General features: G+C 53.9%; 1 protein-coding gene across 1 annotated transcript in view; it reads right to left on the bottom strand.

Moving 5' to 3' along the window:
• The window catches only part of GRAMD1B (GRAM domain containing 1B), a 169,275-nt gene that overhangs the window by 33,110 nt on the left and 118,910 nt on the right, over positions 1-17,255 (bottom strand). Inside the window, exons 3-4 of the mRNA XM_035009171.1 lie at positions 11,825-12,035; positions 5,684-5,704 (exon numbers count right to left, since the gene is read on the bottom strand). Of these exons, the coding sequence (XP_034865062.1) occupies positions 5,684-5,704; positions 11,825-12,035 (232 nt within the window). The remainder of the gene's footprint in view (positions 1-5,683; positions 5,705-11,824; positions 12,036-17,255) is intronic.

Here is a 17,255-nt window from a genome sequence, read left to right as displayed (position 1 = left end):
AATGACGGCTACAGTCGGGTGAGGTGGGGGCCAGGATACACCTGGAGAGATAACCCCAGGGAGACAAGTCTCGGTGCTCAGCCTTTGTCTCCTACACCTCCCACGATGGAATGGGCTGGGCTGGGCTGGGCAGGGCAGAGTGACAGGCAGCTTCGGGCCTGAGGAGAGGGAATTGACCCTGAGCTAAACATTAACTCGATGGCAAACACTGGGAGCTGGGACCAAGTGGTACCCCCTCCCTGGGTACAGCACGGGGAGGGGTAGGGTGGAGGAACCCAGGAGAAAACCAGATGGAATTTGGCGGAGTACTGGCTTCACCTGGGAAGAAATCAATTAAGACCCTCCAAGCAAATCCTGGCCCTCCAACCACATCCAGGTAGGGAGCAGCCAGGTGTAGGAAACGGGGAAGGGGGGGGAGGGCAATGAGCGAAGTAAGGAGAGAGATGCAGGTGGGATAGTGTCATGCAGAAAGGCAAAGAGGAGAGTGGGATTGAGAGGGGATCTCATCAGGAGTGTGGGGACCATTGTGGAGAAGGTGAAGGATGGGGGGCTGGGGGAGCTGAAGTCAGGAAGACTCTTCCAGGACAATGGGTAAGTGAGAGCGGGGAGATGGGCAGAGCTATCAGAAGCACAGGCAGCCTCCCTGGAAAGAACAGGCTGCCAAGGCTGTAGGCAGCAAGTCTTGTCTCCGAACCTCCACTTTCTATATCGTCCCCCTAATGTCCCAGTCTCATGCCCACAAAGCTTTGTTCTCTTGCTCTCCATCTCATGCCTGCCAGACCTGCTTGGTCATCCCACAGGATTGGCACGATCCCTTCCTCCCCGTCAAAAAAAGCCAGCATCCCCATCCCGGGGCATCAAGGAGGAGCTTGGGCGCTAAGTCTCTCCCAGCCACCAGGGCCTAGGCTCCTAACCTCTGACCTCAGACAAGCTGCTTCTCTGGGTCGCCGGGACGACTGACCCCCCAGGAAGGGGTGAAGCAGATGAGGACAGTTACCTGTGCCCACATACGGTGAGGCACCAAGCAGAAGACCGGTGACTGCTTCATCCCAGATGCAAACTTACTGCACCCAACAGGGGCCATCTTTGGGGGACAGAATATACCCCTCCCACCCCCAATTTTGCCCTTGGCTCCCTACTGTAACTATAGCCCTGTTTCTGCTTATTCCACCATTTCATGTCTACTAGGGCTGCGCCTCCCAAGCTGGGGGCCTTGATGAATAAAGCTGGGATCATCAAGTAAGTTGGGGGAGTAAGCAAGGGTAAGGGGGCGTAGATTGGGCCTGGGAAGGCCTTAAGGCATTTGTAGACTGCACTGCCTTCAAACCCCACTCTTGACCTGCATATCACATCCCTGGCTAGAGACCAGAAGCTCTCATGCCTCAGCCCCTCCAGGTGTCCCTGGAGTCTAGCCACTTCCCTCCACGGGCTGCACTTTTCAGGCCAAAGTGGTCTGCCATCATGATGACATCTCCTCCCTGGTTGGATAGGTCAAAGTAAAAAGTGGAACAATGAGATACCACCTCACACCCGTCAGAACAGCTAAAATTAACAAGTCAGGAAATGACAGATGTTGGCGAGGATTCGGAGAAAGCGGAACCCTCTTGCACTGTTGGTGGGAATGCAAACTGGTGCAGCCACTCTGGAAAACAGTATAGAGGTTCCTCAAAAAGTTAAAAATAGAGCTACACTATGACCCAGAAACTGCACCACTGGGTATTTATCCAAAGGATACAAACATAGTGATTTGAAGGGGCACCTGCACCCCAATGTTATAGCAGCAACGTCCACAATAGCCAAACTACAGAAAGAGCCCAAATGTCCATCGACAGATGAATGGATAAAGAAGATGTGGTAGCTATATGCAATGCTTTGCAACGAAGTGGATGGAACTAGAAGGTATTATGCTAAGTGAAATAAGTCAATCAGAGAAAGACAAATGCCGTATGATTTCACTCATATGTGGACTTTAAGAAAAAAGCAGATGAACATAGGGGAAGGGAAGGAAAACTAAAATAAGACAAAATCAGAGAGGGAGGCAAACCATAAGAGACTCTTAACTCTAGGAAACAAACCGGGTTGCTGGAGGGGAGGTCGGTAGGGGGATGGGGCCACTTTGTGATGGACATTAAGGAGGGCACGTGATGGAATGAGCACTGGGTGTGATATGCAACTGATGAATCAATGAACTCTACCTCTGAAACTAATAATACACTGTATGTTAAATAAATGGAATTTAAATAAAAAATTTAAAAATAAGTAAATGAATATATATCACAAACACCATATTTAAAAGTAGACTAGTGGAATCTCGCCCCAGGAAATTACAGAAGTCTGTTCATTATCACTATGTTCTGTGTTATTCTGGCAAGAAAAATAAATACAAATATCAGACCAAAAAAAAAAAAAAACCCAAAAGTAAAATGTGGAAGAGAGGCAGGTAAAGGAGGGGCCTGGGGAGCGGGCGGGGAGGGGCTGGGTGGGCTTCCCTCCCATCAGACCCAAGCTACTCCAGTCAGCAGCTCCGTGAGGACGCCCGGGCTGGAACCTGACCAGGGTCTGTGTGACCGTCCCTAGAGCTGGGATGACAAAGCCTTTGCCCATCCACATAAGGATGTTCCAGCCCAGCTGGAGGACTACCCCGAGTGTCAAAGAGGGCCATCAGCAGCACTGAGGAGGGGAGACAGGGCAACACAGAGGAAAGGTACGTCCTTCTGGAAAACCATGGATGTATTATTGGCGGGCAATGCTGGGGAGCCAGGTGGGGGGTTTGGACGGAAGTTTCCCGATGGGGCCTCTGCACGCAAGAGCACAGACACATATATGATGCACAGCAGGGCGGTGTCCAGCCACTGAGGGGTACAGCGCTGGGCGCATGGGGGCACCCCATGCCCATGGGCATCGATTCACGTGGCTCTGGGGAAACACCCAGGTGGTAGCTTCCTGACTGGGGCAGGTCAACGGTGCCTAGGGGAAGGGCCACGCTCAGGCCCGCGCTACGGATAAGCCCGCGGGGACCATCCGAGTGGGCAGAGATGGGGGTGACGCTTGTTGTGTGGAACGGCAGCCCCTTGCTTCCTCCAGACAACCAGAAGCTGGCAAGCCCAGAGCCAGGGCTTCGTCCCGGCCTCAGGAGGAGAGCAGGGTTTTCACGGGAGGACGAGGCAGGGGTTACCTGAAGCCAGCCTTTCTGGGGCTCTACCCGCTACACCAGCTGCTGATTTCCCTCCCAATGTGAAAACACATGAAGACAAAGTGCAAAGAGAAACTAGACCCAGCCCCTGACACCTACAGCTCAGGCCGGCTGGAGGTCCCCTGTCACCTCTGGCCTCCCAGGTCTCCCTACCTTTTCCCTGTCCCTCCTCCACATCACACCATTCTGCAACTTGTCCCTGCCTGCGTCAGGCCTCCACAGAGGAAGCGGAGCAGGACCCGGGCAGATGGAAGGCAGACAAGGAGCCACATCTGCCTGGCAACGCGGAGACAAAGCCGAGGAAAAGGGAGTCACAAGAAGACATTTCTGGATGGGTCCCCTGGTGTCTGGCTCCAGAGTGAGAGCATGCGTCCCGGGAGGGGGGCAGTCGGGGGGGGGGCGCGAAACACTGCTCAGCAGAGTCCCTTGTGCACTAGGCCTCTGTGAGTTAATGATTTGTGCCGAGTGGAGAGTCCGTCACATTTTTGCAATTCATTCGGGCTGCGGGGGTAGGAGGCTGGAGGAGACACTGACCATCTGTGAGTCCCAGGAAGGCCTGGGAGCTGACTACGTGGAGGCCCATTATATAAGGCGATGTGCAGTCAGGGAGGGTCTCCAGGTCTCCAGCTGCAGGGCATCAGGCAGGAAGCGGGGCTCTGGTCACTCCCAGCTCCTCTGACATCTTATCTGTCGCCGGGACCCCTGAGTTGGCTGGCATCCATTGCTATCCCTCACTCTGTGATGTGTGGGGCCGAGAGAGGCCCTGAGGTGACGGAATGGGGAAACCAGGGAGGGGAAGGAGAACCTGATGGCTGGTGGCAAAGAGGGAGAGCCAGCCAGAGAATGGAAATCAGAGAAAGGAGAGGAGGAGGAACCAGAGACGAAAGGGTAGGGAAGGAGTCAAATAAGGGGAACTGAGCTGGAACAGAAGAGCCTGATTGAAAGAAAGAGAGCGAGCAAGAGAAGAGAGGGGGGGGGGGGGGGGCGATTTGGATGTCCAAATTTGGATGTTTCAATGGTCTGACATGTCTGCAGCCACCTGTTTCCTGTTCCCTCTGGGGGCACTCATTTTGCAATACCGCTGAGAGCGGTGGAGGTTTTGTCAGGCGAGGGATGCTGGAGGCCCCACATGGCTCCCAGGAAAGCGGCCCCCACTCTCCTCCCTCACAGAAGCAGCTTCTGTCGCCTCCAGGATGTGAGCTCTAAGCAGCGCGGGGGCTGAAGACCACGGTGGGTCCAAGGGGAAGGGCTGGGGAATGAGGGGGTGTCATCTGGCTTCTCCCCGACCCAGGCCACCTCAGCCCACAGTTCGTCTCCATCAGCACGGCCCTCCAACCTCCCCTCGTGTGTACCAGGCTAGGTGGGCAGAGCTCCCCAGGGAGAGGCAGGCCCGCTGAGCAGCAAGAGGTCAGAAGCCCCGGGGCTGACTGGCATGTGCTTGGCTTTGGGGCATCCCTGAGCCTCGTGCGAAAGAAAATATCCCTCTACCTCACCCCGCACGAACACACGATTCGGACCCAAGTCCCTACATTAAATCCAAGCCTCCCCGCCCCACCCCAGTGTCCACAGCCTCTGTCACTCACAGCCACCTTCTCCCCCACTTTCCGCATGCCCACGAAACCTGCTGGAGTACAGCCCGGTGCCAGGGGAGGCGGAGGGGTGGTACCTGCATGATCAAGCAGACGCAAGTGTGGGGAAAAGCAGGCTCGGGGCAGAACGATGGGGACCTGAGGCCAGGCCTTCCGCGGTGCAGTCCCAGAGGGCAGAGTACAATGTGGCGGGGGCTGGCTGAGACTTCGGTCAGCTGCCCTCCAGGGGAAAAGTTCAAAACGCTGCAGCCCAGTCTGTGTGATGGGGGTTGTGGTCTTGGATGGGACTGCTTAGTCCACAACACAATTTCTGGCTATGAAGCGGCTGGGTGAGCCACCACCACGGACGACCCCAGGCTACACCTTCACCACAGACCCAAGAGTAGTGGATGTCTTCTAGAAGGCACACATCCCTTAGGGCACTGCAGGTGGGTCTTGGGGCAGAAGTCAAATTCCATTACATGGGACGGACTCTCTACTAATGGGGAAAAGTCTTCTGGCTGCATTGCCCCCAAAATGTGTCAGCTAAAGGAAGAAAACTTTGGTCCTAAGTTCAGGCCCTGGGGCTGACCCAGTCCCAGAATTCCATCTGGTCTTTGGATGCCTCCCCCAGCCAGTCCCCTTCACTGGGGCTGGAGGAGCCCTGTCCAGGAGTCTAGGGGAGGATAAGGAGGGCCGGCCCTCCTTGGTCTCCCTGAATCAACTCCTCCTTCACCAGCAGTCCTGTCCTGCTGCAGAGGATAACCAGTGAGTTTGAGGGCGGGGGCTGGCCAGGGGCCCCTCAACTGGCTCAAGCCCATGGGGCAGCCGAACTGCACTCGGTGCCTCTCCATTCCCCGACCATTCCCATCCCCCACCCGCTTCCCGTGTACCCAACAAGAAGAGAAACAGGGATACTTACATTATACCAACTCTGGCTTTTCTGAAAGGACAAAATAAGAGAAGGTACCATTAGTCAGGGAAGAGATGGTGGGAATGGCCAGGGTATGCCCGGCTCCTGAGGGAAGGTTACACAGACAGCAGAGGACGGGCAGGGAGGAGGAAACCCAATGCAGCTGAATGCTTCCCATGTGGCTGCTCAAGAGGGGTCCTCCTTTCTCAAGACAGCTCCAGAAAGGAGGCCCAGGGCAGGTCCATGCTGGAAGCCTCACCAAGGTCGGGACGGCAGGCAGTGGCAGCACCAGCCAAGAGCTCAGCTGGAAGGGAGTTGGAGCCCCATCACGAGGTTCTGATGGGGGGAAAGGATGCGCTGCAGGCATCCAAGACCCAGTCCCCAGATGGGCCCTGACCAGAAGCAAAGTGCAGATAGAGACCAACCCAGCCTTCTGCCCCAAGTCAGCCCCTCTGCAGACGGCAAGAGGGGACCCTTGGGGTAAAGGAAGAGAAGGAGCTGCCTGGACACCTCCTCCAACTATGTTCTCGGGGAGCAGAGGAGTCCGTTTCTCCTCCTGCTCAACCACTGGCTGATGACTGAGGTGATAAAGGTAGGGGAGTACTGGGGGTTCTGCCCTGGGAGGAAGGTTGAAACACATCATTGCTAATGGTGCCTGCCTCCCAGCTTCGTGGTGCTGTAATTCTGTTACCAACAAAATCAAGACTCCGTGCCAGCTCCAGAATTCAGGTGCTCTCCATTCCTGGCCCTGGGCAAAGGTGACTCGTTTTCATGGCAACTGAGAGGGATGGCCGAAATTGTGCTTTGTCTACCTCCAACCTCTATGGCCAGGAGTCCTTTATGCACACCCCACTTGAAAAACAGACAGGCAGACAGGAACATGCATGCGTGCACGTGTGCGTGCACGCACACACACACACACACACACAGTTGTCTGGGCCCCCTCCCTTGAGGTGCCGATCCAACAGTTTTAGATTGGAGATGGGGTATTTTCGATTTTAAGAAGCTTGCCAAAGGTATAACTGCAGCAAAGGATCACTATATAGGGGAAACTGCCTGCATGTCAACAACTATACACGAGGTGTGGATTCTGGGCCAACAGGCAACCTTTATCCCCCCACTTCGTCTAAGAAGCCCTGACTCATAAGGGAAAGAAAGGTCACAGTCTCAGAATGTCCACTGGGAGCGTGTCTGGCGGGGGTGGAGGGCGGGCGACAATCTCCCCCTTCGCCCGCTCTCCCACTCCATCAGAAGAACTCTTTAGATGCTCTCACAGTCATTTCCCAACAAAGGCTGTCACTATGGCCCATCTGCAAGCCACATACTCGAATCACGACCTGACCTTCTCCTCTGATCCAGAGGTCTCAGCAGGTAAAGGGGCCACATCTGAATACTTAAAACCAACTATTTCACTGTTGGGGAGCTACTGTCAACATGGGAATCCTGCACCTGGATCCGAAAATTAGCCTGCAAACATTTGGCAAAGGCCGTCCGGACCCAGGGGAGAGCAGATGGGGCAGAGGCTGCGTCTGACCTGATCTGCACCTCGGGAGGTCTTCGCTCCTGGGGCCTGCCTCTGAGGTCACAGGGCGTGAGGCTGTGCAGACATTCCCTGAACCCCATCTCTCAGCAGTGCGGAGGAACCCCCTAGGCGCTGTCAGCCTCGACAGCTGCCCAGCTCCCAGCATTTTATCAACCCAAAGCCAGGCCCTCGGACACCTGCTTCATAGCTGAGAAAACACTGTCGCCTGTCCACCCCCCCACCCCCAGTTCCTTACCCCACTGTCCTGGCCTTCACGGAAGGCCCTAGGAGGGAAGGGGGCAACAGGAATGAACCCAGGCTGGGTATGGGGACCCAAGATCCTTTATGATTACTCCTATGCAGTATTCTCGTTCCTGCCTAAGGTACACAGAAGAGGTAGATTTTCTTTCTTCCTATACTGCCACACAGATATGTGTCCCTTCTGAATCTGTTCAGAACAAAGGGCTTCAGAGTAACAAAGAGGCTTGGCCACGGAACCTGTGTCCCATCTCTGTGTGACACCTCTGTGTGTGATATTTGCTCTTTTGTAAAGGGAGGGGATAAGAATTTGTGTTCCCAAGTACTGAAATGTGAAATGTACCATCAAGAGCAAGGACTTCTGTCTTCTCCCTCAGCGTGAGACTCTACCCCAAGCAGCCATCTCTAGGCAGCTTCTTATCTGCCACCACTGGGGGTACCCCTGGGGAAAATGTTCCCCCATCCTGATCCACAGTAGCTCCTGAGAATACCCACTGTGGGTATGGGTCTCTGAACTCTGACCAGCCTCCTGGAGGCAAATTTCACCCTCGTAGTTTCACTCTCCCAGGGCTGAGTCCCCAGCTCATGGAGGCAGGGAAACCAGGTGCAGGGAGAGCAGAGGCACGAGTTAGGCTGTCTGCCCTTGCAGGTTCCCTGAAATGCCCCTCCTTTGCAGAGAGGGCCAGAAGCATGGGGAAAACAGAACTAGGCAGTGGGGGTGAAGCCTTTTCCAAAAGGTTACAAATGGATTTGGCTAAAAAGGGGAGGAGGGAGTCAGGAAAAGGACTCAAAGACAGAGCTGTTGAGGACAGGGAGCTGAGTGGAGCACATTTCTATTACCCCCTAGAAGGGGTCTCAAGAACAAGCACTAAAGGAACACAAGGCCCCTGGAGACAGACCCACCTTCCCTAAAAACATCTTCCCAGTGCAAAAGCTCCTGGAGTTGGGAGGATGGGGGCTGGGGGTCCAGAGGAGGGGGAGAGAGGAGCTCTACTTAGAGGAAGTAGGAAATAAGAGAGACTTCTTACTTTGATCAGGTTAAGTCTGTCATACTGGAAAGAAAACCATAAAAATTAAGATTGAAAGACAAGGAAAAGGTCAAGGGGAAAGGAGCAGCAAAGCCAGTGAGCCGGGATGACATAGCCCACCCAGCCCAGGATTCAACTGGGCTACGGGGGCGAAGGGGAACCCCCGCAGGGGTGGCCCTTGAGCAGGAGCTCCTGGGAGCAGGCAGCGGCCACTGGCTCCCCCTAGTGGCCTCTAGCAGCACTACAGAGCAGAAGCTGGGTGGTGGCACAAACTCAAGGGGTCTAGGGAAGAGGAAAGAAGCCTCGACGACGTCTTCCAGCTCGCTGCTCTGGGCAGGGCTGCACCCAGGAAGGGTCAGCCTCAGCGGTCTAGTTACAGATTCACAGGTGTGGGGCTAGGATCCCCTAGCCTGAGCCCTGCAGATTAACACGAGGAAATGGAGGCCCCGGGGAGGGAAGGCAGACGCTGCAGGACGCCTGGCTCCAGGGAGAAGGGGAAGCCCTCTCCAGCTTGCCTGGAAAACACAGGTGTCCTCCCCTGTGAGGTGGACGCGAGGCAGGGAGGGAGGTGGCGTGGCTGGGAAGAGACCACAGCTCTGGCTACCAGATCCCTCACCGTGGATGTGTTTCGTCAACCTGAGACCGGAGTCCACCAGGGAGGGGGCATCCCCGCCTCCTCCCTGCAGCTCTCCAAACCAGGGGAGTCCCGGACTCTGTGTCTGCCTCCCCTGATCTCTTCAAAGGGAAAATAAAACCCAGCCCCTCCCCCCTCCTCTCTTCCCTCCCCCATCAACTCCTCATGAAAGGGGGACCACGGCTAACTCTGAATTCACGCTCAGCTCATGGTCCCTTCTTTATGCCTTATTTTGCCTCTCAGGGCCCCAGCCTGGCTCCGTGGACCAGCTCCCGGACACACGCCCCTGCCACCCCACTCAGAAAGGAGTTCCCCGGCCTCCGACCTGTAACAGCCCCCGCTACACATGCATTTCCAACAGTCAGGTTCGGTTTGTGGACAATCTAGGCATGCGCCTTCACTCCCTTCCTAGACTTGACGCTGCCTGGGGGCAGGAGCCTGGCCTTCACGCTCGTTTCCCAAAGAACACCGCAGTTCAGCAGGAAATGTTTAAAAATTCTCATTAGCGAGTGCTCACCTCCACCCAGCACCTGGAGGCAGCACCGTAGGTGGGGACTGAGGGCCATCAGTAAGGTCTGCGTGCCCACCGAGTGCCTTGCTAGGCGTGGGGTAAGAGGGTAAGAAGCCTGCAGCTTCACCTTTGGATGGAAAAGTGTGCAAAGTCCGTGGGCAGAACCAGAGAGATGGAGCGACCCAATGAGTGTGTCAGGCAACACGCGTGCTCTCCCCAGCCAGAGGGGCGAGGGGCTGGCATGGGGCGCTGGCCCCACAGAGAAGTCCTTGCTCATGCCCGGTAGAGCTCCTCTTCCCCTCCCCACAGCGAGCAGCCATCGCTTCAAGTCCTCAGAGGCAGCTTTTAGCCTGAAGGTCACAGACTCCAGGATTAGCCCTGAAGTCTCTTGTTCTTCCCTCAGGAAAGAGAACAGCTGTTCGCCCTCCTCCTCCTCCCCAAAACACTTACAGAGGCTCAAGACTCTTATTAAGGCATTCCTCTGCTTTTTCTTCTCCTGGCGACATCCCACCTCCTTTCCCCCGTGGGGATTATTTCCTGAGCCCTGCTGTTCTAAAATACCTATTGCTCACACTGTACTCCCTCCAAGTTCTGCTCGGACCTCTGAAATCTCGGGGGGCGGGGGGCGGACTCTGCCACTGCCTCCCTGACCTGGTCGCATTGCTGCGGGGCCTGAGAGGGGCCACCATCCATGACCACCAACCGCTAGATGCTAGCACGGTGCCCTTCTGGGAGAAGAGTTCCGCTCTGATCACAATTCAGGGTCCGGAGAACACCACGGGCCCCCGGGCTGGGCAGTGGGTGGAAGCGGTAAGGGTGCTCAGGCTGAGCAGTTGTCAGTGGGCAGGCAGAGGGAAGGAGGGTGCCAGGTGGAGCTCCTGAGGTCACTCTACCGCACCAGGGAACTCACCTACGGGTATTTGTGACCCTCAGGCATCTTGTCCGGGGAATCAGGACTCACCCATTAAAGCAGGTACAAGGAGCTATCAGGACCTGAAGCCCCACTGGATGGGGCCTCCCTTCCCCAAAGCAACGAAAGTAAGCCCTGGCAGGACTCTGCTTCTAGATGGCTCCATGTAAGGAGGGAAGAGATTCCCAGCCCAAGGCAGTGTTCGGGGAGCAGGCAGAGACAGGGGAGGACGGGGGATGGGTCTGTTCTCCGACTTTGGGTGCAATAGGAACGGTCCCTCAGTGACTTCAAGCCGGCCTGCCAGGGGGCTGTGGGGCCGGCCCTTCTGGGAAAGGGACCAAGCGAGACATGGGCCAGAGTGGGCGGGGGCGGAGGGAGGGGTGCGGAGCACTACATACAATTCAACACCGGAGGGGAGACCAAAGACAGAGACAAAAGATGGCTTACTTTTGAGAGGCGCTTGTGAGACTAAGACCATGCATGCAAAGGAAGTATTTGGGAAATGGTGGGGAAGAAGAGGAAGAACAAGAAATCAAAAGACAAATCAGGTGGGAAGCCAGCACCCGCGCCTCCCAGGGGCCCCTTCCCCTCCCCAGGGCCTAGGAGTCCGCAGTAAAGAGAAGCTTTTTGAAGGAGCATCTAGGCAAAGAATATCTCCTGCTTCCCAAAGGACTGAGGAGGGGAGAAGAAGATCTCTGGGGACCCATCCGTAGCCCAGGCCCCCCTGGGGCTTCTGTTATGCCCCTCCTCAGGCAAAGGCCCAGGTCCTCAGGCAGCAGGCAGCACCCTGGGAGCCACCCAGAGGCCCAGTCACCGCCCTCCTGGCCAAATGAGTACCAAGTGGGGTATTACCGAAGATAAGGCAGAGAGAGCGAGCCAGGGTGCGGGTTAAAAACACCTCTCTTCCTGAGGACTCTCTCCTGGGCCCTGTATTTGTCCCAAATAATGTCCCCTTCTACCCCAAATTTGAAAAAGGAAGCAGGGCTAGACAGATGAGCCCCCCTGGTCCCCAGAGCACCCTTTTCCCAAATCTCAAGGTCTAGGAGGCTCCCCAGCCCAAAGAGAGAAAACAGTCACTGTGGAGTCACACGACGAGTTCCCCGGGGGCCTTCTGAGGGCTCAGCCGAGAAGGTAACACCTAACTAGGGGCTCCCCGGCCTGTCCCACCCTTGCCGCACCGACGCAAGGGCCCTGGAGGAAGGGGCTCTCTACCCCGCCCTCCCCCCAGCACTGGCTTCCCCGAAGCCGGCTAACGAGGAAGCGGAGGCCCGGCAGGGTCCAGCTCACCTTGGAATTTTTGCCGCCACTCCGGCCAGACTGTGATGAGCAGCTGCGCTGCACACCCTGCTCCGGCGTGGACGGGGACTTGTCGGAGGAGTGATCCGAGCCCTTCTCCACCATGGTGTCTCCGTCCGGGCTCTGCGGGGTTGGCGAGCGAGACCGTTTCCGGAGGATGGGGGAGCAGGCCGGCGTGCTGCGGTTTGAGTTACTGGCAGTGCTGCAGGGGCAGATGGAGAGAGGGAGTGGGGTGGGAAGGGAGGAGGAGGGAAGACAAGCAGTCAGGGATGGGAGGCCAAAGCCGGGTCCCCAGGAGCCGGGTCGGGGAGCCCGGGTTAGGGGCTGGGGAGAAACGGGCCCGGCCACCAACTCACGGCACCGTAATACTGCTGCTGGCCAGGAGGGGGCGGTGGTGTCAATGGGAAATGGAAATGGGACTCGAAGGGGTAAGTAGGGCAATTAGACATTTAGATATTCATCCAGCCGTCCGACCGTCTGTCTGTCCATCCATCCAGATATTGCCAGAGCCCCTATTACATGCCAAGAACCGTCTAGGGAAGACAGAATTTAAGAGCCGAAAGACGTATCAGAGATCATCTAATACTACGAGCTCCTCTCACACAAACACGGCCGATGCAGTTTCGACATTTTGTTTAGCAGAAATGTGCCCATAAAAATGGTCAAGAATAATCCTACTTTTCAAAGCAGTCACATGCATATTATTTCACTAGGTTCTTAAAACATTCCTCCACAGAGGCAGTATGACAAGGGCCATAATCCCTATTTTTAAAATGAAGCCCTATGCATGGCAGAAAGGAGCTAAAGTGTCCTCTGATCGCAGAGGCCTTAGAAACAAAACCTGGGTCTTCTGACTTGCAACTCACGCACTTCGGAGTATTTCCTTGTAAGCCGTGCTGTTCTCCGCGTCCCCGGCCCAGGGCAAAGATGAACACATCAGAAGTTCTCGCCTTCCAGAGTCCCCACCACCCAACTGCATTTCCAATGAGCATCTTATACGTCCCATGGTACCAAACCCACAGACGCCAAGGCTTATAAGCTATATAAATATTTACTGCTGGATACTGAGCTTGAGCTCTTGATGGAAGAGAAGAACAGAAGATGAAGGAAGAGGGGAGGAAAACTGAACGCAGCCAAGTTCTAACAAGTGTTTGCTTTGCTCTGAGAGGAAGGAGCAAGAGAAGACAAGGACAAGGACAAGGTTAAGTGGGAAAGAGGAGAAATGGGAAGGAAAGCAAGGATGAGACCGCAAACCCAAAGAAAGCACAAGGGCAGGGGTCGGGGGGAGATGAGAAACCCAGGGTCCCTCTTACCCACTCAGTGACTGTCAGAGAGCAGGGTCAGGCTTCGGGAACAGCCCAGATCCAAGGCTGTGAGGGCCCCTTCATCCCAGCCTTCCCTAAGGGAGTGCCGTGCAGGGTGGGGAACATGGTCATTTGCATGAAGATCAAGCTATGACCTCAGATGTCCCATGGGACCCATTTGCAATGAAAACCATGTACCTTTCAAGCAGAACCTTCCACCTGGGGATCCTCAGCAGAGAACGAAGGAAGCCCAGAGCCCAAACAAGCAAGTGTGGGAACGGGGTGGGGGGAGGGCTCAAACTTTTGAAGGAATGTGAAACAAAGGCCAGAGAAAAGGGAGAGGAATGTGACCAGAGGATGTGTGGAGACACGTAAGGTAAGACCCGATGTTTTGCTTCACCCTAAAACAGATTGCAGGTTTAGATCTCACTTAAAATACTAACAGTACCTGTGATTTAGAAAAAGAAGCTCTTCAAGTTCTCACCCCATCCCTACCATCTTTATCCTCTGACCATCCCCCCCACCCCTCAACTCATTCACTATGCAAACCCTGGAGAGAGGAAATTATGTACCTTTTCTTCAGCTGGAAAAGCAGAGAGAGCCTTGGAATGGTGGCAAGGAGATGGTGGGACATGGCCTCCGGGGGAAGCCTCTGGAAACTTTGGAAGGGCAGACTCAGGAGCTCACCCTTCTGAGGTAGCTGCCTCTCTCTTGGGCCGATTTCAACCCATGGCCAAGTACTCCAAGGATTAAATGGTCTTCTAGATTTGCTTTGCTAGAAGAACAGCCAGGAACTCTACCCGTAACCTCAACGCATTTGCCCACAGATATACCAGGGTGTGGACGACGCCTAGCACGTGCCCGTCTCAGACGCAACACACCCACAGCTCGGCTCCAGTCTTTCCCATCAATAAGGGACATCTTGACACATGGTGATTCCAGGTGCAGGTATGGAAAGGAGATCCCTTTATCCTTCTCCAAACTCTCCATCCCCACTGAGAACAGGCTGTTGAGGAGGGATTCAGTGAGGGGTGAGCCCAAAATTCTAACCTGAGGAAACTCACTCCAACTGCCCCAAACCACATGAATCTCACACTCAATGATCAAAATGTCCCTGAGATTCCCTCACCAACTAGTGGCCCCCTATCAGCTGACCAGATGTATGCCACCCAAGGAGACGTCAATTTCGGCTTTCCATACATCCGTCAAAATGTTAGTCGATAAACTTATACTGTCATCTGTCCCTTTAGTCCCTGTGCTTTTAAGCCTACTGATCATCTGAGCTGTTCCTGAAGATCTCTCCTCCCCTCCCGGATGCCACACACCTCTTTCTTCTATTCATCTTCCGGCCTCAGACGCTGGCTTCTCTCTTGCTAACTCCGCCTGAAGTGTGGTCCTTCCCCAAAGCTGAGTCCTTCACTGCACACACCATCTCCTGCTTCACAGGGCTTCGACTGTGCCTTACAGCAGAAGACTCACTCCCCTACCTGCTTCGGGCTCTCAACACACTTCCTCACTTCAGCCCGGCAATCTGCTGCCGAGGGGACACTCGCTCCAAACCCATGTCTCACAAGCCACTCAGACTGAAAGCCCAGCTTGCTGTCCTTCGTCCTGAACCTCCTTCCGCTTTTGCCCCTTCTCCACGGCATTATCATTCCCGGTCTCTCAGGCTGCAAATCCACGCCTTCCATTTCACCCCACAGTAAGCGAGGCGCTGGATCCCATCAATTCTATTTGCTGAAAGCTCTTTTTTTTTTTTTTTTTAAGATTTTATTTATTTATTTGAGAGAGAGAGTGAGAGAGAGCATGAGAGGGGAGAGGGTCAGAGGGAGAAGCAGACTCCCCACTGAGCGGGGAGCCCGATGCGGGACTCGATCCTGGGACTCCAGGATCACGACCCGAGCTGAAGGCAGTTGCTTAACCAACTGAGCCACCCAGGCGCCCTTGCTGAAAGCTCTTTAACCCATCCTTCTTCCCCGTCCTCCCAGGGCCCCTTCCTGAGACTCTCCCAAAATAGTCTTTAAGCAGTCTCTTTCATCTCCCTTTCCTCTCCTGTGCTCATTCACACCTCTGGCATTCAATCATCCTAAATACAAGCCTGATAGCATCTTTCTGCCCACCCCCCCACCCCCAGCATTCACATTAAAGTCTCAAATCCTCAGAATGGAATTTGAAGTTCTCGACTGAAAATCACTTTGACGCTTACCTGTATTCCAGTACTTTCTCTCTCCTTATACAATCTTTGAGCGTTCTCATGTATAGTCCTATATATCTTATAAGCCCTGGTTTTCTTAATACCCACTCTCCTCCTCCTGCCTCCAGACTTCCATACCTACCACTACTTGTGTGTGAAGAGTCCTTCCCCGCCCCGTATCTACCTACTGGAGTCCTCTTCAGCCTTTAAGACTCATCTCAAGCCCCACCTTCTCCAAAAAGCTTTCCGAAGTCTCCACACTACTGAACTGACTAGAGCATTTACCATATTCCGCCTGGTGCACACTCTCAGCAGCACCCACCTGTGCACCTCCCACAAGGCCCAGTGTGATGCTCTGTAAGTAGTTCTGTGCTCAGTAGATGTCCACTCAATCGAGTATCATTCTAGTGAAAGTTTTCACAATCCTCATGGCTTTTGCAGTCCCCATATCATGAAAGCTCCCGAGTCTGTGCCTTCAACCTGTTAACAAAAATAGCTACAAGTTTCTGAATGTTTATGAGTTCCTAGCCTGGTGCCAAGTATTTATGATGCACTGTCCTATTTCATTCCCCAGCCAATCTACGAAGTATTAACGGACATGATTATTTGTCCTGTTTTTCAGGTGATAAAAGTGAATTACTGACAGATTCAGTAACTCACCCAGAATCACACAGATAGGGTAAGTGGCAAGACTGGGTTTGAAATTCAGGCCTATCTGATGCAGTTAAGGGTCTAATTCTTGATTTCAGCTCAGGTCGTTATCTCAGGGTTGTGAGATCAAGCCCTGCATCGGGCTCTGTGCTGAATGTGGAGTCTGCTTAGGATTCTCTCTCTCCCTCTCCCTCTGCCTCTGTCCTTCCCCACCCCCACTCACGCTCTCTCAAGAATAATAATAAAATAAAAATAAATAAAAGCTACCCCATTATCCTATAGGCTTTGGATGTCCTGCTGAGCAAATAAAACTAATTCCCATGTATCTCCTAACCCTACACTATCGTGTCTTTGGAGCAAACTCTGTGGTGTGCTGTTAATCCTATCCTGCCACCATTATTAATTACAGTATTACATTAGGTTTCAAAATCGTGGGAATTTAAAGCCAAAAAGGACCTTAGATTTGCTACAGAAAGGGAAGGAAGACTGATATTGGAGGAACTACTGGACTATGACCCCCTTCCAGAATTTAGAATACATCCAGCTTGTCACTTCCCATATAAGAAACCTAAGAAATAGGGAAATTAATAAATGCCTGGCCAAAGTGATATGCCTTCATACCTGGATCTTCTGCTCCAGAAACACTTACTGGGCACCTGGCATCACTCTAGGCATTCAAGTCCGTAAGAATGAGTAAGAAAGGATCCTTGTCCCTGGGACATTATAATCGGTAAGAGCCAGACACGCATTCTCCTCCTTTTAACATAAGCCACGAGTGGCGAGACAGGGAAGAGTCAAGGAATCTTATCTACACTTGAGGGATCAAGAAAGGCTTCCTTGAGGATATGGCACTTGAGACTCGAACGGGGATCTAAATAATGTTAGAGTTAGCCAGGTTAAGGGCATGGTCGAAGGAGGGAAGAGAATGTTCGCAGGCAAAACAAAACAAAACAAACAAAAACCCAGTATAAACAAAGGTGTGAAGGCCTAAAACAGCACGCAATACTCAAGAGCATTACAAGAAACTATGTGTCACTGAGGCGTAACACCCTAAAGCTGATACTTCTAAGATCGCTGCAATTGTCAACTCTCCCCAGTAACAGGTCCACTGAGACCCCCACCAGCCATTTCCAACCCAGTCACTGCAGGGGGGGCCCAGAGGTCATCCACTCACTTCCCATCTCTCCTTTTTTAAGACTTCCAACAAGGACTTTCTCACTCCTCTCCTGGTTACCTTGCTAACAAATAGCGCTTCCTTAAGTCGAACGACAAC

The sequence above is a fragment of the Mirounga leonina genome, unplaced genomic scaffold, assembly GCF_011800145.1.
Source record: "Mirounga leonina isolate KUSES-001 unplaced genomic scaffold, KU_Mleo_1.0 Mir_153, whole genome shotgun sequence".
NCBI classification, from domain to species: domain Eukaryota; kingdom Metazoa; phylum Chordata; class Mammalia; order Carnivora; family Phocidae; genus Mirounga; species Mirounga leonina.
Note: the sequence above shows the minus strand (reverse complement) of the source record. Positions and strands in the feature narration are given on the sequence as shown.